The 20,841-nt window shown below is 40.2% G+C and overlaps 1 protein-coding gene across 1 annotated transcript in view; it reads right to left on the bottom strand.

Moving 5' to 3' along the window:
* The window catches only part of DEPTOR (DEP domain containing MTOR interacting protein), a 122,759-nt gene extending 103,611 nt beyond the window's left edge, over positions 1-19,148 (bottom strand). The window contains exon 1 of the mRNA XM_032415698.1: positions 18,829-19,148. Coding sequence (XP_032271589.1) covers positions 18,829-18,959 — 131 coding nt within the window. The 5' untranslated portion in view covers positions 18,960-19,148. The remainder of the gene's footprint in view (positions 1-18,828) is intronic.
* Positions 19,149-20,841: the final 1,693 nt, after the last annotated feature.

Here is a 20,841-nt window from a genome sequence, read left to right as displayed (position 1 = left end):
AATTTTTTTTTAATGTTTTACTTTTATTCCAGTTATCATACGGTGAATATTAGTTTCATTTGTACAATATAGTGATTCAACACTTCCATACAACACCCAGTGCTCAACACATAAATGCACTCCTTAATCCCTATCACCTATTTAACCCATCCCCCCACCCACCTCCCGTCTGGTAACCATCTGTTTGTTCTCTATACTTAACAGTCTGTTTTATGGTTTCTCTCTCTCTTGGTTTCAAGTTTTTATTTAAATTCTAGTTAGTTAACACATAGTGCAATATTGGTTTCAGGAGTAGAAATTAGTGATTCATCAATTACATAGAACACCCAATGCTGATCACAAGTGCCCTCCTTAATATCCATCACTCATTTAGTCCATCCCCTGCCCACCTCTCCTTCATCAACGCTCAGGTTGTTCTCCATAGTTAGAGTCTTTTATGCTTTGCCTTCCTCTCTCTTTCTTTCCCCCTTTTATATGTTCATCTGTTTTGTTTCTTAAATTCCACATATGAGTGAAATCATATGGTATTTGTCTTTCTCTGACTTATTTCGCTTAGCATAATACACTCTAGCTCCATCCACATCATTGCAAATGGTAAGATTTCATTCTTTTGGATGGCCGAGTAATATTCCATTATATATATATATACACATCTTCTTTATCCATTCATCAGTCAATGGATATTTGGGACCTTTCCATAATTTGGATATTGTTGATAATGCTGCTATAAACTTCAGGGTGCATGTGTCCCTTCAAGTCAGTATTTTTATATCGTTTGGGTAAATACCTAATAGTGCAACTGCTGGGTCGTAGGGTAGCTCTATTTTTAACTTTTGGGGGCACCGCCATACTGTTTTCCAGAGTGGCCGCACAAGTTTGCATTCCCACCAACTGTGTAAGAGGGTTCCCCTTTCTCCACATCTTCTCCAACATCTGTCGTTTCCTGTCTTGTTAATTTTAACCATTCTGACAGGTGTGAGGTGATATCTCATTGTGGTTTTGATTTGTATTTCCCTGATGATGAGTGATGTTGAGCATCTTTTCATGTGTCTATTAGCCATCTGGATGTCTTCTTTGGAAAAATGTCTATTCTTGTCTTTTGCTCATTTCTTAACTGGATTATTTGTTTTTTGGATGTTAAGTTTGATATGTTCTTTACAGATTCTAGATATTAACCCTTTATCAGATATGTCATTTGCAAATATCTTCTCCCATTCCTTAGGTTGCCTTTTAGTTTTGTTGACTGTTTCCTTTGCTGTGCAGAAGCTTTTTATCTCGATGAAGTCTCAATAGTTCATTTTTGCTTTTGTTTCCCTTGCCTCTGGAGATGTGTCTAATAAGAGGTTGCTATGGCTGATGTCACAGACATTGCTGCCTGTGTTCTGCTCTAGGATTTTGATGGTTTCCTGTCTCACATTTAGATCTTTCATCCATTTCTTTATATATTTATCTCACCCAACAAGTGTTCTGTGTGATTTTACAGACTGAAGGATCACAGGGCGACCTACTCCCATTTTTTCTGAAGGCATCTGACCATCAATAACTGCTATAAATTCATGAGACTGAGATTATCACATCTTTCTAATAGTATCTGTGAAAGCTAAAAATATTAATATGTTTGTTTGTCATCTTACCTGCAATTGCATAATCAGCTGACTCTAAAGTGGAGTTTCATGTTTGTACCTAAATATTTAGCAATTTTAACAGCGCAATGAAGTGACAGACTAAATATAAAAAGACCAAAAAATGTTAACTGGCTCACAAAGAGAATTGCATAAGTGTCCTTGTCCATGAAAACATCTAAAATTGAAAACAACCAAATGAAATCAATTAAATAAAACACTCTCTGCTTTCTTACTCCCTATGTAAACTCCAAAGCATAGAGAAGTCCAGTACCTAAAACTTCAGAGTTTTCCAGGGCAAATGGGTGGCTCAATCAGTTAAGCATCTGACTCTAGATTTGGGCTCAGGTCATGATCTGAGGGTCTTAAGGTCAAGCCCCACATTGAGCTCCACGCTGAGCACAGAGCCTGCTTTAAGATTCTCTCTCCCTTTGCCCCCATCCCCAGTTTGCTCTCTTTCTTTCTCTAAAAATAAATAAATAAATAAATAAATAAATAAATAAATAAATAAAAACAAACCCTCAGAGTTTTCCTATTTTTAAAGTAAAAATAGGGAGAATGAAATTTCATTACTTGGAAACTAAAAGCATTTTCACTCTCTAGAGGGGATCAATCAATAAGGCTTTATTTTATTTCCTACCCCATTCCCAGAACAGCAGAGATACCATGAGAGCTATCAAAACAGAGTAACAGACAGCCATCTATATAGCAAATGTCATTAGAAATCCAACATACTTTTATGTATTAAAGCTCATACCAATGTAAGCAAATAATAAGATGATTGTTTTGATCATAAGAGGATTTTCTATACCAAGTGCTATAAGCCTTTGTTTATGTTTTGCAACAAGCAATAATTTTATATTAATATCCCCAACTCTGTGCTTTTAGGGAAAAAAAGAGTGTAATGGGTACCTATAATTTTTGTCACATAGTATTTACATAGACCTCATTCCTGGTGTTAATTTCTGTGTCAATATGGTTGTAAGAGACAGAAACTAATTCTGGCTAATTTAGGAAAAAGAGAATTTCACTGAAAGGATATGGAGGCTCTTACAAATTCAAGAAAAGGTTGAAGAAGGAAGCTTAGAAAACACAGGAACTGTGTACTTCTGGGAATCTGCTCCAGAGTCCCATTGAGGAATCAGGAGACCGCCAGAGCATTTAGAATTAGATAGGCTGGAGATTCCCAGAGACTTTCAAGAACCTGTGGATGATGAAGACTACAAGCTCTTGAAATAGGCTAGCGAGTTTCTTGGAGTCATACAGTGATTCAGCGGGCACAAATTACGGTTGTTTTGTAATAGATTTGTGATTTAAAAAAGGGGGAGGCTTACAAAGCAAAGGCCATTCCAATTGCCAGTAACTAAATATGCATTGAACTGAGATTCTCAACTAAAAGTTTAAACACATACAGATTCATGCACAGATTTAAAGCATTAACTGCTATGAGACTATGTTAAGTGTCTGAATAGCTCATGCGGTGTTCTTTGTCCATCTGATAAACAACATCTCTCATTAGAAGAAGACATGGAAATGAATGAAAAGAATAGGTTACTCCTTCCTCTGGCTCCATTCAGTTCTTAGATTAGGACCTGAGATTAAGAGCAAGAATGAACAGATGTGGGAAGAGACTTCCAGGTAAGTGACTAAAGTGCCAATCAGCTAAGTAATAACAGATTTCTAGTGACATGAAGAAGCCTGAATACACAAACACAAACAAGGAGCTACTCAACGTGTGATAAAATGAAGAAAGCATTATATCACAGGATAAGGAGGAATTAAGGAATAATACAACTTTATACCTATAACACTATTTGGAAATTTATAGTAGCTGACAGAGGGCGAGGCAGATTTAAAAAAAAAAAAAAAAAAGAGGGGAGAAAATAAAGCCAGCATTTCACATTTGGTTAAAATAGCAACATGTAGTCTTGATATGGGTTTTACCAAAATATGGCCTTTTGGTAAAACTGCAGAGAGAACAGCCATTAGTCTACAGCTGCATATATGTTATTAATGTCATATTCTGTATCAGTGCAACAGGTATTAGACATCCATGATGGGACAAAATAATTAGAAAACAAATAGTTTAGGACTCTTTATGGCTAATCAAGTCTTTATCCCTGATCAAAATATCAGAATGTTTCTAAACTTAGTTTCCTACTATAAAATATAAGTCTTTTAAAATGTAAACAAAAGAAATGAGCACCAAAGCTTCTCAAAATCAATTTATAAATTTGCAAAATACTCATCTCTCATTTGGAAGAATGTCATCAGTTTCTGGTAGGTGTCCCTTAATACAACCATGCACAAACCACACACACACACACACACACACACACACGCACACTTTCTCTCTCTTTGATGTACACTAAGGGTTGGCAAACTTTTTCTATAAAAGACCAAATAACAAAGCTTTTTGGCTTTGGAGACCATACAGTCTCATTTGTAATTACTTAACTCTGTTGTTATAGCACAAAAGCAACCACAGACAATACATCAATGAAAGGACATGGCTATGTTCCAATAAAACTTTATTTCCAAATACAGTCAGTGGGCCAGATATGGCCCACCAGCCACAGTTTTGCTTATTCCCAATATACATGATTGATTTTAATACATCATTTAAAAATTCATGTTTTCAACATCATGAATAAATGTGTACACTCTCATTTCATAATAGAAGAAAATGTGCTTCCAGAATGTTAACTCTGAGCCATGTTGATGTGGTTACTATTACTAATAGCAATAACAACAACTAACAATGAATGTTCCTTACACGCTAGGCCTTATTCTAAGAACTCTACATGCATGTTACCTCAAGGACCCTATTTTTCTTCCCATTTTATAGAAAAGGAAACAGAACTTTAAATTGATTTAGTCAATAAGAGTGCTTACTTAGAGCCCAGGATCTCCTGAGATAGTCCATTTATTCAAGAACCCAGGCCAAGACTGCATAACCCCCTTTAAATATTCCTTATCCCCTCTTCTGCTAAAGCAAGTCCTGTCTCAGGATACTTGAAAATTCTAGCATTATGCCTGCATATCCCCTGGTATCATAGAAAATCTTTATACTCATTGTTTTGAATCCAAGATTGCCCAAGCCTTAGAGTTCTACTTTCTTCTAATCCGAAAATCAACACCTAAACTACAGAACCCATTTTCCACAAAATCTCAAGGTCTAGTGTGAAAAAATCAGTTACGATCATAAAATTATTGTCTTATCCATTCCTACAAATGAAGCAAGGGGGCCTAGACTAAATGTCCAGGCTTTTTTTTTGCTATTTCAACTTTCACTCTGAAAACAATGAATCAAAGGCTCTATATTAGGGTCTAAAGTAAGGATCTATAGTTAACTTTAAGTAAAAATTAATTTTAGCTCTAAACAGAAATTGAGCAATACCTTGAAAAGCTCTCAATCTACCATGTACCAAATAATATTTGGAACATTTAAAAACGTTTCTTGCATGAGATTCTACTGACTAATCTACTCCTTATGTGTAAAACATAAGCTTAGGGATGTGCATTTTCTTAGAGTTTCATGCCACAGAAAAGCAGCAATAATTAAGTTTCCTTCTACAGCCAAAAATATGGCCTGCTGGATTCACATTCCAGAACTTCCATTTCTGGTTAATAAACAATCCATAGGTGAAGTATATTTACTATTATCTTAGGATAAAACACACGAAAGTCAATCCAACATATTTCATCAGTATGCTTCCTGGTAATCAGGCACACAGCGTAGTATAAATAGCTAGTTATTCACACAACTAAGCCAGGCTTTTTGTACCTTTAAATAGTTCTTCATTGATTTTTAAAGGTATTAACATTGCTATTCATCATTTTCATGTCTATAGTTGATATAATTCTTATTATGTATGAAAATTTAATTTTTACTCAACACAGATGCAAATATTCTGAGACCAGTCAAATTTCAAAGGTCCAGGCTCCATATCCACAACAGCCGGGGCATTCTCTGCCTCTGACCTCCAGGTTCCAATGGCTTAGGGCCGAGTCTAGCTGTTTCCTCTACCTGCAAACTCTAAGAGCATGGCTTTTGATGGAGCACTGTGGTGTTGCAAAGCCCAATTCTTCCATTAGGCTGGTCTTGTGACCCTGGATGAGTTTCTTACTTTGTGTAAGCTTTTGTGCCCCCATCTCTAACACGGGACTAATGATATGTACTCACATATTAAATGATACAATTCATATAAAATGCTTACTACACTATTTGGCACACAGTAGGGTTCAATAAAAACTGAGTATTATTGTAATTACTGTTATTATTTATTGAGAAGGCTAAAGAAAATCAGAATAACACCAAACCAACAAATATCATAGTAAATAGCATAGCAATAAAACTTACACTCTACTGCCAAGGGATGATTTATTTATCCATCTATCTTGGCAGAAGGAAAATAGATGGAAGCTCAGTGTTGAGCAATTAAAAAGAGTCAGAGGTTAGAAGCTGTAACCTAGTTTCACCTTTGAACTGAACACCCTAAACCTTTACCTTATAAAATAAAGTAACATTTAAAGTCCTGGTTTCCAAACTTCAGAGTAAGTCAAAATGCACTTGTAGCATTAAAATATGGTATGCCTCTTCCTGGACTTTAGGCATGGAAGTTCTGGACCTAAGAATAAATAAGCCATCGTACCTCACCTCGAAGAGCGCAGATCTGTCACCTGCGGATACGCAAGATGTATGGATGTGACCTCAGAGGCCCAGCTTGATTTGCCAGGCAGTGAGCTGGCTCAGACTGGGAGCCTGGCCTTTCCGCAGCAGCAGTAGCTGCACCCAAACCCAGCTTCCTCTAGGATTGGTGGCCTCCCTTCCTGGCCGCAACTTCAAACAAGCCCCCAAGGTCTCCAGGTGCTGTACACCTGCAGTTTCCCAGCTTGGACTTCTTGGTGCCTGAGTTCACAATACAGGAAGGTCAAGTAGCACAGGGATAGGGTCCATCGTATGGAATAGAAACATACTGCATGTCAGGCAGCCTCAGCTCACGCCCAACTTTTGGTAGCATAATGAGGAATGGAGGACCGGGTCCCACCTTGCTGACCCTTTCCATTTATGGGTCCCCAGTAAAAGTGTCCCTTAATCCACACCATGAAACATGGTATTCACCTTCACCCCCGCCACACACACAAGAGGGACAAAAACAGAGAGGGCTGTAGAGGCCTTGATGGAGTCTGTAAGATACACAGAAAGACTAAAAGCAAGAGGGGCAGCCATCCTTTTAAGTCACTGGAAGAAGTTTGGCAAGGAGAGTTGGACTTTCCCTTTAAAAGGCATCATCTTTTGCTGACACCTCCCATTCCTAAAAAGTCTGAAGGGTAGGGAAAATAGGCCTGCAATCAATCACCTTGACCCCTTCTCCAGAAGAATTATCAAACTTGGACATAGGGACTCTTGGAGAAGAAAACACCTGTCCCTATGAGAAACACATACTTCAGATTAACAATCCTTCTGCCATGGGAGGCATGTGGGGTCATATAGGTAAGATATGATTTTCAAGGACTCAGGGCCTAAGACTGTAAAATGTCTGCCTTCTTGCATATGTGGCTTTAAGTGACTGAATTTTTCTTTTTTTTTTTTCCTAAGATTTATTTATTTCGGGGGGAGGAGGGGCAGATGGAGAGGAAGACAATCAGACTCCCCACTGAGCAGGGAGTCCAACGTGGGACTCAATCCCAGGACCCTGAGATCATGACCTGAGCCAAAATCCGGAGTTGGATGCTTAACCAGCTGAGCCACCGAGGCCCGCCCAACTGAATTCAAACGTAACCTTTGAACAAGTGTCTGAACAGACTACAGTATAATTTTAAGTAAGTGTTCTCTTTGCTACATGTTGTTCTATAATCCCCATGAAGGCCCAGCTCCCAGGACTCCCCAGACAATGCAATTAAATAACTGTTGCTATGCTCCATCAAGAATAGCATTTTTTACTACAAAGTAAAACAAACTGTCACATTATAGGTAGATGTTCTTTTAAGGGCTGCTAGGCTAAATTTTATAATGAAATTTCCTTTCACATAAGCTACCAACAAAGATTGCAAGGATCTCCCCAAATGTACATTAGATTCCATAAGTACGATTGCTGTGCTGATGGTAGTCTTCCTCCCACCCACCCTGCCCCCGTCCACATATTTAGAAGCTCATGAAGAACACACTGAGTCTTGGCTACTAGAAGTTTTCTCTGGCAGAGGCAAGAGGGTCAACAGAGGAGCACTGACGAAGTAGGGGAGTTATAGGTTGTGGAAGATGTTCTCAATCCCAAGAATTGAGGGAAGGAAGACCCTGAAGAAGTCACTCCCACTCTCCCAAGGACCCTCTGGAGGCCTGGCTTCAGCCAGGAAATCTTAGCATATAGACGGTGGAGATACAAAAAAAGAACCAGAAATGTCCAGATAAGCCCCCAAATTCTCACAGTTTTCAAACTCCTCCCTGAGTAAACATTCTTCCAGAGCTGCTGACAAATAGCCAAACCAACTTCCTCTCCTCAGTGTTCCCCTTTTGGAAAGGAGATTATCTAGCAACAAAATATCCACCCAAAATGGAGCTAACAGGAAGACAATTGAAGAGATTCCCTCTGGTTAATTAACCACGAAAATAATGAAATCATTCTGTCCCGTAATAAACAAAATGGCTCAACAAATCCTGGAGCACTGGAATAGTGGTTTGTAAGGAATTCCTGCCCCTAACTGTTACACCTTTGCTTGAAAGATATAATTGCAAGTTATAATGCAGTCCCTGAGTAATCAGACTCTGCCCTTCTTGGCTTAACCCCCTCATTAGTGTGAAGTCAGCAAATGGAGAACGGGTAGACAAATGCGTTGGCTCCAAGCCCAGCTTCTTAGATTTCATGGATGCTTCTCAATGGGTTTAACTGGAGCTGCTCTCTTTTGTAGTCAACACAGGCGTAAGAAAAATCATGCTTTTGATATCACAGTTCTTTATCAGTACTTGAGTACAGAAGCTTTGCTACATTTGTGCATATGCCAACCATTCTGAAGAATAAAAGGCTGAATTCATATTATATTATCTGAGAATAAAACCACTTTTATTTGGATTTATTCCTACTAATTATCTTTATGGTAAGATGCAGTATGAAATCAATGCCAAAGTCACTATTGTAAGATCAACACAATGTACACTGAAATATAAGCTTAAACCATATTAACAGTAAAGAAAAACCTGCCTTCTTGATAATCAAAGGTAGCTCCCATTTCCAATTTATAGAGAACAGCGGGGGGGGGGGGGAATCGACAAAATATATTGAACATGTGACATGAAAGATCTTTTTTAGTTGAGTTATGCAAGTAAAAAATGTTTTTGCACCTTTTCCAAAAAGTCTGCATCTTCATGATCCCTAAAACAACTTTGCTTAAACAAAGAGATGACTTTTATACAACTTTGGCTTTCTCTGGATGGAGGGGTTCCTTGGAAAGCCATCAAAATCCAAGGGATACAGAAATCATTCTTTGTGATTTGAATCTGAACCACTTGCATTTTGGTCATATGTTGAGAGTTCCATTTTACTTCTATTACCAAGAAAATCTGAATGCCAGAGACATAGAGACATATATTCCAAATAAGAGGTGGTGAGGGAGGGGTAGGAGAAGAGGGAGAAAGTATCTGGATGCTGAACAGGTGACCATCATGATAGGGAGGTTTACAGGGGAAATCATGTTGGAAGCCATAGAGTCCAAGACGCATGCCCATGTCTCCTAGCCTTTCCTATGCTGTGTCTTTTCTGTGGACACTTTCTTCTTCTCTGTATAAGCTCTCCACTCCAATCTCTAAGTTATTTCTCCAAAAATTTTGGTTTAATCACATTGTACTCTGCTCAAAAATTTTTCACTGATTTCTCATCATTGAGCCCAAACCTTTTGCGGAGGACATTGCTCTGATCTCCCCAACACTCAATGAACCCTTCTCCAAAGTACAACAGCTGTGATCCCCCCTCTTCCCCAAGGGGACCTAAGGCAGGCAGGACAAGAGCATCTTCCTTGCCACAGTAGTAAAGATGGCTAAGCCCAAGACCACCAGTGAAGATCTTTGCTTTGCTGCAATATCTTGTGAGTCTGTGAGTTAAGATGGTCCCAAAACATCAAAGCTCAAAACTTCTGCTGATCGTTGATGGCAGCCAACTCTCTCTTCAGTCTTCATTTGTTCAGAAAACAAATAGTGAATATTAGTAAATTACATGTTGAAGGTTTTAGGGGAAGTATATTATTGGCTGCAACTTACTCCAAAGTACCCAAGAATAATAAGTCGGATAGAAGGAGGGATAGAAAGACAGTTATGTGATAAAGCAAACATGGTAAGATGTTAATTTTGGAATCTAAGTGGTAGATGTAAGGATATTCACTGTAAAATTCTTTAAACTTTTCTGTATGTTTGTAGTGTTTCATGATAAACTGTTGGAAGAAAAAGCTCTAGTTCACTCTTGTTCTTTACATGTGGATGTCCTTAAAATACTCTGTGATATCTTTTAGCTCTTGTAAGTACAGCAGCAGGGTAAGTGCTCTGTATCATGGCAACTGAGGTCTGTTCATATTCTCTCATGATGGCTTAGGTTCTACCCGCTGTTATGTTTGATGATCAGGGTCTACAACCCAGTCGCTAACAAAATAAATTCTAACAAATGTGAAGGAAAATGAATCACAGTTGTGCATTAGATCATACTGCCTTAAAACCTCATCTCTAAAACTGCTTTTTGTTGTCAGTTCTTAAGAAGAAAAATAGCACAATAAGTAGGAGCTTTGGTAAAGCCTTGTTTTATCTACCTTATCACAGCTTAACTGAACATAAAATAAGGGCGCTCTGTGCCTCAATGTAAGATACATATCCTATCACCACAGGGACTAACCTCTTGCTTTTTGCCGTGAATATATTCTGTGAAAGTCACTTTCATTCATGGAAAAGTTAGAGAGTAAAAAGGTACGTAGAACTTCAAGAACAGCTCAAGGAAAAGAAGATCCAAGTTTATTCCATTCTCCTTTCCTCCTAGGAAGAGGAAAGGAAGCAGAAGATAGGAAAATTACTTTTACAATCCAAGCAATTCACACTTTGCTGCATTCAATGTATGGGCCTGAAAATAGTGGGCAAATCTTATAAGAGGATTGCGTTGTAAATAGCAAACTAACCCAGGATACACAAAGGAAATATGTACTAAACTCTTCTTCAATGCGAAAAAAACCAATCCTTTCTTAACATACTTGCTCAGTAAATTTGCACTTTCACATATTCTTCTCTGAAGAATTAGATAATAGTTGCTCTTAGACCTGCACATAATTATATATCTCTACACTACCCCCTTTCCAATCCTCCTTGCTACTTCTGTCAAGACACCACTCACAGCGTATTCTTCCCAAATTTCACAGCTTGTTAGCAAATGGCCAAGCTTCGCACATAATAAAATGCAGTGACTAACCCAACTCTAATGAAAACAGGAGAGCATGAAATGAGACTTGCCCTCTTATTGGGAGAGTGTTCATCAGAATGCTCAGTTGTTTCTCGCACCTTAAGTCAAGATCAGAGGAGCTGCTGTGCTAGGACTTGTCCTTGACTCCTGCCTGATCTGCCCGCAATGTCCCCCGCTCAGCTTTCTATAGCAGTAATAGCCCCACCACCCAAAGCAGAGCCCTCAAAGCTGGATGATCTACATCAGGCCAGGATCTAGGGGGGTGCTGCGCCACAGCTCGCCTCAATAAAAGAAATCTCTGGGCAAATACCAGAATCAGAAATGGGTAGGTACGAGTATTGCAGGGAGAACGTGTCATCGGCATTAAAACTAATAAGCAAGCAACCAGCACCACCAACAGAACCACAAGTAGCAGCTGAGGGGTAAGGGTGGACAGATTTGAGACTTTCTCTGACGCCACTAGCTGCTAACTACCTTCTTCCTCCTCCTACCTCCCCTGCAGCTGCTGCGGGCTTCCCTGAGCTGGAGGCCCTGGCATTCGTTCCCTCTTGCCACACCCCAGCCACAGCTGTTCATCTGCAAACTACAGACACAAAAGAACATCTTGTCCCACACTCCCGCATGCGTTTTCTCTCACTTCATCTCATCTCTCCTTATCCAACCTTCAAAGTATTGTAAAAGCTCCAAAAAAGTGATTCTTCATGCAGACCCGAGTAAGTCAGGTTCTCTCTGAACTCTTCCAGGATGGAGCCATTCCAGCCAGCCCTGAGGAAAAGGGATCCCGTAGCGCCCGCCCGCAGTGCCCCCAGGAACAGCTGCTTGCAAGCACGCCGTCTGGCCCGCTAAACCCACTCTGCCCCAAGGTGTCTCCATTTTTGTCCCCCAAGTATATAATAATCCACAAAAACCAGTCACTGACATGATGAGCTTCCTTCCAAGTATGGTTAAGGCTGATAAATATTGGAACAAGGATCTCAGTTCTAGAATCCACATCTCCTCGGGACAAGGAGAGGAGCATAGAGAAGTGTGATGACCTACTATGTAGAAAGAGGGTTGACCATTGTTTTCTCTGTCTTTTCCTAATCACTGACCTCATAGAAACCAACCACTTAAGAGCCACCACTTAATAAAGGCAAGTGAGTTCCTGATACAAATGAATACTGGAAACAACAGGAGAGGAGAACGATCTTTCTTCCCCTTACATTCTCTTAAGAGTTATTTACCTTATTTTCAGGTTTATTGATTCTGAGAGATGGAAACCATAACTTAACTAACAGCATTGGCCTTTGAGAAAACACAAATATGTTATTTGTTAACAACTAACACACCAGTCATTTCAGAAAAAGATGTACATGAGAATAAGTCCATATGGGTATAAAATAATTCCACCATAGTTTATGGAGTGCTTACTAAATGTCTTCTATTTGCATGATGTTTTTTTTTGCAAAACATGACAAAGTACCTCCAATGCTCTCTGCTGGTAAGAAATGAGTCATTACCAAGGGTCTGCTCTGTACCAGGGTCCTGCACCCTGCCCTCACATCCAATTTGTGAAGCAGAAAAGATGTTCACAGGAACAGAGTCTGTATGTTGGAAGAGCCTCTGATTCAAAGGCATTTCAACACTCCACACTAGGCTTTTCTGCATTGACTCCAAATACAGTGATTCTATTTCCTACAGCATCCCGCCTTTTCTTTATCCAAATAGGCAGTAATTTCCTGACTCCAGGATATTTCTGCTCTTGAGAAGAATAAAAGTGTTCTTCTTCTGTTTGGATCACTAGATTTCAGTAGTAACTTCTGGGTGGTAGTTTTCTGCTATTCCCTTCAGTTATAGTGTCTACTAGAGCTAAGCTTCCATATTAATGGCTTCCAATAGGGGCTACCCCCAAGACAATCTCCATGCCAAATGTAAAATTCCTTAAGTTCAAAATGCAATGAAATGGACTATTTCTCCTTCTTCTCTTTTGCATGCTCTAAATTCCTTAGCTCTTATTTACTTTACTGTAGCTTGGTTTTTGGTTCAATGAGCTGATTCTTACCTTTTATCTGCATATTGTATTAACACTTGCAAAGCAAATTCAGGAAAGCAATTCAATATTTATTGAACGTGCTTTTATGAAAAAAGCAATAGCAAGGCTGTAAGAGTCTGGAAAGGCAGTCTGTTATAGCAAAAGGCAAATACATCAAACAATTTGAAAGAAGTACAATTTCCTACAATTTGGCTAAAACTCATTGCCTAGTAAGTTGCTTGTAGGGAACCCACTTTAGTGATTGGACAAGATTGTTGTAATTAGCATATTTAGTATAGGTAGATGAGCATAACTGGAATGCTTGAAACGTTTTCTCTCTTAATTAAGCATTCCTCATTACCTTCTTAATTCTCCTCCCCACTCCACTTCCATCCCCACAGCTAGCAAAATTGTGAACTGCAATTTATCTTCACATCAAATGATTACAAATTCAGAACGAGTGGAGTCCAAATCAAGTTTTCAAAACCACATGGCAAGGAAGACCCAGTTTAATAGTTAGTAGAGGAAGTGACCATTCTATCTTGTCAAAACATAAACGCTTCCAGAAATAAATTGGATTTTTCCCAATAGAATGGAAAAAATCATTTGTCTACTTATTTGTTTGCAAAAAGATGTCACACTAGAATGTGATAAGTCTTATACAAGGATTCCATTTTACATTTGTCTTATCATTAAATTGCTTAGTTGACAACACCATTAAGTTGTAGTCTAGCATCCTGCCTAAGTGCAGGGACTTTCAGCTCTACCACTTTATGGCTGGATAACCTATGGCCAGTTAGTTTAAATGTTCTGCTCCTCGGTTTTCGCACCTGTAAAATGAGGGTGATAAGCATATCTTCTACAAGGAGTTGCTATGCAGATTAAAGGTATATATATTAAAGGCATATATATGTATACACGTATATATACACTCATGCATACATCTCCTTGGCAGGTAATAAATGCCATATAAGTGAGTCTTATTGTTACTATTACCATGCCTACAATCAACACAAAGAGAAAAGTGATATTGTTGGGCTTCATTATTTCAACGCTCTATCACAAACCACTTTCTTGGTAAGTATCTCTGGGATTATCCTAGAGAGGAAACATGATGTGGATTTGGGGTGTCTTAATTAGAGTGTCATAGTTATGACTGCATGGCAAATTTCAAGATAAAAGACATACATAGAACACATAAAAATAACAAATGATTTGAAAATTCATAATATGAAACTTTATTCATGAATGATTTATGTATGGTTAATTATCTTCAAATTAGGAATGTTCTGAGATTTTCTCGACTATTCATGGCACCTTTTCTGTTCTGTATCAAGAATGATACTATAAAAATATACATGTAAAATATCAGTTCCGTTTGGTGTAGTAATAATATGTTATTGAGTTAGTGATAAATGTCATTGCATTCTTTGGCCAATTAAAAAAGCAAACGTTTATTTTAAAACATAACATAATAAAATAAAATTTAAAAAAATAAAACTTCCAGTATTTTGTCTTTTATCACTCTGTAATAAAATGTGTCATCCAAGTCCATTTTTGTAATGGTTTTATTGAGATATAAGTCACATACCACATAATTCATCCATTTAATGAATATGTGATGATTTTAAGTATATTCCCAGAGTTATGAAATCATAACCACAAACAAGTTTATAACATTTTCATCATCCCCAAAAGAAACTCTATACTCATTAGCACTCACCCTCCATTCTCCCTCCCCACTGCTGCTGGCAACCACCTTCTGTCTCTATAGATTTGCCTATTTTGGACATTTCATATAAATGGAGTCATATGATATGTGGCCTTTTGTGTCTGCTTTCACTCAGCATATTTTCAAGGTTCATCCATATTGTAGCATGCATCAGTACTGTACTCCTTTTTATCCCAAATAATATTCTGTTGCATGTATATACTGCACACTGTTTATCCATCCATCAGCAGATGGACACTTGAGCTGTTGTTTTTAGCTATTATGAATAATGCTGCTGTGAACATTTGTGTATACATTTTTATGTGGACATATGTTTTCATTTCTTTTGACTATATACCTAGGAGTAAAATTGCTGGGTCATATGTTAGCTCTATGTTTTATCTTTGAGGAAATGCCAGACTGTTTTCCAAAGTGGCTGCATCATTTTCCCTGTCCACCAGCAGTGTAAGGTTCCAACTTCTCCACATCTTTGTCAGCACTTGTTACTATCTCTTTTATTACAGCCATCGTGTCAGTATAAAGTGGTATCCAAATGCTTTTTAAAGATGCAAAACCATAAAGATACATTGGGCAAGGAAGTAAAATCTTTTATGAAAAGGGAAAGAATGAAGAGATTAGGAAAAGGACCCCGCAGTCAGGCTGGAAAACGAAGCAGGAGATATTTCTAAGTTTGCTAGTTAATTTCATGTCCTTATGCAACCAACTGCCCTTCAAAGTGTCAGGATTGTGGAGCCAGCCCTCAATTTCACAGCTGGAGCTTATAATAATCATAACAATAACTAAATCTTGGTTTATTGTTTATTTTGCAAAGTTCCCTCCCATATTCTAGCCCATTTGATTCAACACCACAAATCTTCTGTGGAAGGATATAATTAATTCCCATTCTGCAGGTAAGAGTACTGAGGCCCAGAGCAGCTGACATGACCAAGGGAATATGGTTAAAAATATATACATACATATGTACATATGTGTGTTTCACTAATAGTAAATATTATATTTAATACATAGCATTAAATAAATATATTTATTTTATATCAAAATATATATTTTATATATATGTATATGTGTGTGTGTATATATATATATATATACATATATATGTATATATATGGCATTAAATAAATAAAATGCACAGAGCTGGGCCTGGAAGCCAAATTTTTTATTTCAAATCCCAATCCTTGGTGTCCCAGTTCCTTATCACTTTCATTTGCCTTATCTCTGATGACCAAGAAAGCAGTGCGAAAGCAAGAGAGGACAAAGAGAGTTGTATGGGAAGCAGTTAGAGGTAGGAGGCCTGCACATCACAAAGTCCCCCCAATCAGACTGTGGGAAAGCAGCTAAGGATGTAAGGACACGTTGTGACAGGGATAGCAAGGATGGTTGCATTCCCACCCCTTTATGAGAGGTTCCTCCAGTAATCAAGAAGCCACTGAAATCCCTAAATTCCGAATATATCATCTATACTGTAGTATATTTAATCACATGCACTCATCATTCAAATATTTATTAAGTAATAACTATGCTCTAGACACAGTGCTAACATGGTTGAGATTTTAAAAAGCAATGATTATAATTTTCCAGAGTAAAATTAAATAGTGAACATTTTCTAAGCTGGATCATCTCATTTAATCCTCACAACATTCTTGCAAGAGATGTGGAAACAGGCCTAGAGAGTGACTCAGTAAACTGACCCCAAAGTCACAGAACTATTAAATGGTGAGGCAGAATAAAAACCCAGGCAGCCTGATTCTATACCCTGTGTTCTTAACCACCACCCAATCCTTCCTGCCAGATCTCCCTTGGCTGGAAGTCACACGTGGTGACGCAAAGAGACCAATAATACTGATTAATTCCAGCAACCATTGTTGAATGCTCATTCATACAGAAGCTCAAGGGCAAATTCCCACAACAACCCTATGAAGTACTAATCTTCATTTCCATTTCATAGATGAGGAAACAAAGGCTCAGAGAAGTGAATTAACTGGTCAAAAGTCACAGAGCTATAATAGTTACTGCTGACATGGTGCTTACCATATACCTGGCACTGTTCTAAGCACTAGCTCATCTAATCCTCATAACAACACTATGAGATAGGTTCCATTACTGCCCAGTATTCTTAGTTAAGTAACTTGTTCAAGGTCCCAGGCTAGTAAGTAGCAAACCCAAGATCCACTCTGACTAAAAGTCAGTCTTGAAAACAACTTAATGTTGACTATTGGCTACAAAGTGGCTGAGCAGAAATTCAAACTCAGGTCTGGCTCTTGAGTGAAAAAGAGCCTTCTCTCTTCCTACCAACAAGCTAAGTGGGGCCCTCAAACTTACTTTAGTACAGAGGGGTGCTAGGGAAAAGGAGAGTAACAACTGCTCTGGAGATCCCCAAGGAAAGGGCATTTAAGCTGCCTACTGAAGGACAAAGTGCTTCCTGGACAAAGACAGGCACCATCCAATTTGTTATTTTAAAAGAAATGAGGGGCACCTGGGCGTCGCAGTTGGTTAATTGACTCTTGGTTTTGGCTCAGGTCGTGATCTCAGGGTGGTGAGATCCAACCCCTCCTCAACTGGCTCTCAGTGAGGAGGCTGTTTCAGTTTCTCTCCCTCTCCCCCTTCCCCTCACCCCCTTTAAAATAAATAAATAAATCTTTAAAAAAACATTAAAACTACCGGATAAGGACTTTGAAAAAGATGACACAGTAACGAGGAGCAAATAAATTATTAAAAAGCAAATGCTTCAGATTGAATCAGAAAAGCTTTTGATTTTTATTCAATTAGAAAATGCTCCTGATGAAGGAAAAACAAGCTTTTATTCCCTTTAATTTTGACTATACGTTTAAAAATCATCGAGGGATTGAAGTGTGCAATTTGCCTTTTGTAACGTTAAACTCAACAAACTCTGACTTCCAATATTTACTTCCTCAATCTAACTGCTGCAAGCAGGGTGGTTACTAAACCTTCATGGATCTTTGCAAAGATTCTCTCTCCTTCAGGTCCTGAAACACAGCATTTAGAAACCAAAAGGAGCCTGGAGATTCAGGCCAAGCCTTAGAAGGAACAGGCGCGCGCCTCATGCCAGCTGGGCCAGGGACCGGCACGCTTCAGAGCCAGGGTTTGTTTTTTCCCCTGGCAAACTGATTTATGACCACACGACGGTCAGGCCGTAGAAGTACATTACTCAAACATGAATCCAAGAAGGACCGGGATGGGATGCCAGTGGTAAGGGCGGGGGGGGGGGGGGGGGGGGGGGATCTGGGGTTCACTGCCTATCCCGGCTGCGGTGAGACCCGTCAATTCCTAATTCTTGCAGCAGCCCGGGGCCGATGGACTCTGCTCTCCAAAATGTGCGCGCTAGGGAAGTTGGCAGAGCAGCAGGGCATCCGGACAAGGTGCCTCCACGCCCCCTCGCGGACGCCACTGATGACTGACGGGGACGTGCCAATGTAGCGATAGGTAGTTTTTCAGAACCTGGGGTTTAGCCCCCGTAACACCCCGTCAAGGGAGTCCCGGCGATCAGCCTCATTTTACAGACGAAAACGCTGAGGGTCAAAGGAGTGCAGCAGGATTTGCCAGCAAAAAGGAAGACCTCAAGTCAATCGTTGGGTTGGCCCTTTCATCTAGGAGTCAAGAGGCTGGGGCTGGAGGCAGCATGGGGCTGCACACCCACCCTCTCGCGCTCTGGACGCACTCGGGGTCGCCTGGCAGCCAGGAGGCCTGGCAGCACCAGGTGCCCGGGAAGAGGGAGCGCGCGACTGGTGGCGGCGCGTCCGCGGGGCGCAGGGCTGCAGCGGCGGGGCCGGGGCGCAGGGCACACCACCCGCTGCTGTGCTTCCGCCTCGGAGCCCCGCGCCGGTGCCGAGTCGCAGGGCGCCCGGCTGCAGCCGGCTAGGCAGGGGCGCAACGCCGACCGTCCACGCGCCCGCAGCGGTCCCGGAGCCCCGCGCGAGTCACAAGGCACGAGCCACGCGCGTGTGCGCGCCGGGCCGCTGCGGGCACAGGCTGGCAGTGCCACGGCGCGCCCACCGGCACTGCCCCACGCCTTACCGTAGCTGCTCCCCGGTGACCAGGACCTCAGCCATGCGCTCCAGCTCCCTTTGCTGCGCCCCACCACTCCCGCTGGTGCTGCTGTCGCTGCCACCGCTGCCACCGCTGCCACCGCTGCCGCCCTCCTCCATGGTCGGGCCGCGCCGCTACCACTGTCTTCCCTAGCCGCCTTGGGTTTGGGTGTTAAATCAGCCTGCCCCCGCCGAGGCCTCCCCCGCCATCTTTGTTAGGGGCAGTCCCGTTGCTCAGACGCGATTGGCTGGAGAGGGAATCCCTGTGGGTAGGCTGAGGTGCTAGGCAAGTCGGCTCCTGGAGCTCCAGCTCCGGGCAGTGGCTGCAGCCCCGCGTGGTCGGGGGGCGGGGCCAAGGGGGAAAATATAAACATCTGGGCGGGGCGCGGGTCTGCGGTGTGTGTGCTGGTGGAGGTCGGGTAGGCGACCTCGCTCGTCGTTACCCACAGAGCTAATGCCGTGGGACCTTGGGGACAGGCCAGGAGGTTACTAGACAAGTGTGAAGGTATTTTTATTATACTGTCTATACTCCAAATTGCCAGAGTAAAAATAGTAACAAAATAGCTAAATAGTGAACAATGAAGGATATAGGGATATACACGTCACTGCAGGGGTTGGTGAAATTAGGCATTTTTCTCGTCCCAATCCCCCTCACCTAAGACAGCTTACTTACCTTATAGTGTAATCAACAAAGAACGCTGGCCTGGGAATCAGACCTGGGATCCAGCTCCCACCTATGTGCTTAATCCTCAGTTTCTTCCTTTACAAAATAAAAATAACTGGATACCACTTGTTGACATCTACTGCATTAAAGATGCTTCAGGTTGTTGTTACAAATCATAAAATGGGTATTGTCCTCCTGTTACATCAGGAAGCAGGCTCAGACAGATGGTGTAACTTGTCCAAGGCAAACAGATAATAAATGCAAGAAGAATCAAACCCAGGACATTCTGGCTTCAGAGTTGTGTTCTTAAAAGACTGCTTCTTAAAACGGGGATATAATGGTATTGTCGACTTTCCGGGGAAGATGGAAGGAACTTTGACTAATACCAAATAAACGTTCTGTTACTCTGTCTCATGCAGGGTCAGAGCCTGGTCTACAGGAAAACCAAGTAATGCTAATGGCAGAGGTCATTATAGTAAGGAGATACCTGTGTGTTGACATTTTATGCAGCTTTTTATAATTCTTGCATATATACAAGTCTCTGCACCTTTACAAGTAAATGTGAAATTTTTTTGAATACTATATGGAAAGACAATCTTTCAGTTGCAGATTTGTCGTAAATCTACAGAATAAAAATGAAAATGAGAGGGCTATTGAAAAGCAAATTATCTTTGTATATTTTATACCAATTCTGCTATTCAAAAGTATTTATACTCACTATCCTTCCGGTTTGGGTGCAAGACAAAACACCTTTTCTCACATCATCTCTAATTTTTAAATTGTTAGTAGGCCTGGAAAATGAAGGAAGAATTGCAGACCTGGCACCCCTAAATCTCTTTTATTTAATGATTTTAAGCTTTTCTGAAAGTGCAGAATGAAAAAAAATTAAGTTATTACACATTTCTAATTATCCATTGTTCAACACTTTTATCCAAAAGCTTTGGCTACATATTGTAAATCATCACTATTGTTGCTTGCCTTCTGTTTTTTCTTCCTTTAAATCTAATTGTGTTTTCATTTAAATTTCGGCAACCTTTTCTGAAAAACAAAAATTAAAAATATTTTTTTGCAAAATACTTGTTTAATAGTTCATAATTAAAAAATCACGATAAAAAAACTTCTATCATGAAAGTTTATGATTTAAAAAAGCACCTTGACATACGGAAAAAAATTCAAGTCCGGAAAACACCTTGTACTGCTCCAGTGAGAGAGAGCAGAATTTATTTCTCTTGCTTGATGAGAAGGGTTTTCGGTGTCTGTACATGTGAATGGGAAGTGGGAATTGTTTGCTATCATTGTTTCAATCTTTCTTTTGACATATGAGACACACCATGCTCT

The sequence above is a fragment of the Phoca vitulina genome, unplaced genomic scaffold, assembly GCF_004348235.1.
Source record: "Phoca vitulina isolate PV1807 unplaced genomic scaffold, GSC_HSeal_1.0 scaffold18, whole genome shotgun sequence".
Lineage (NCBI taxonomy): Eukaryota > Metazoa > Chordata > Mammalia > Carnivora > Phocidae > Phoca > Phoca vitulina.
Note: the sequence above shows the minus strand (reverse complement) of the source record. Positions and strands in the feature narration are given on the sequence as shown.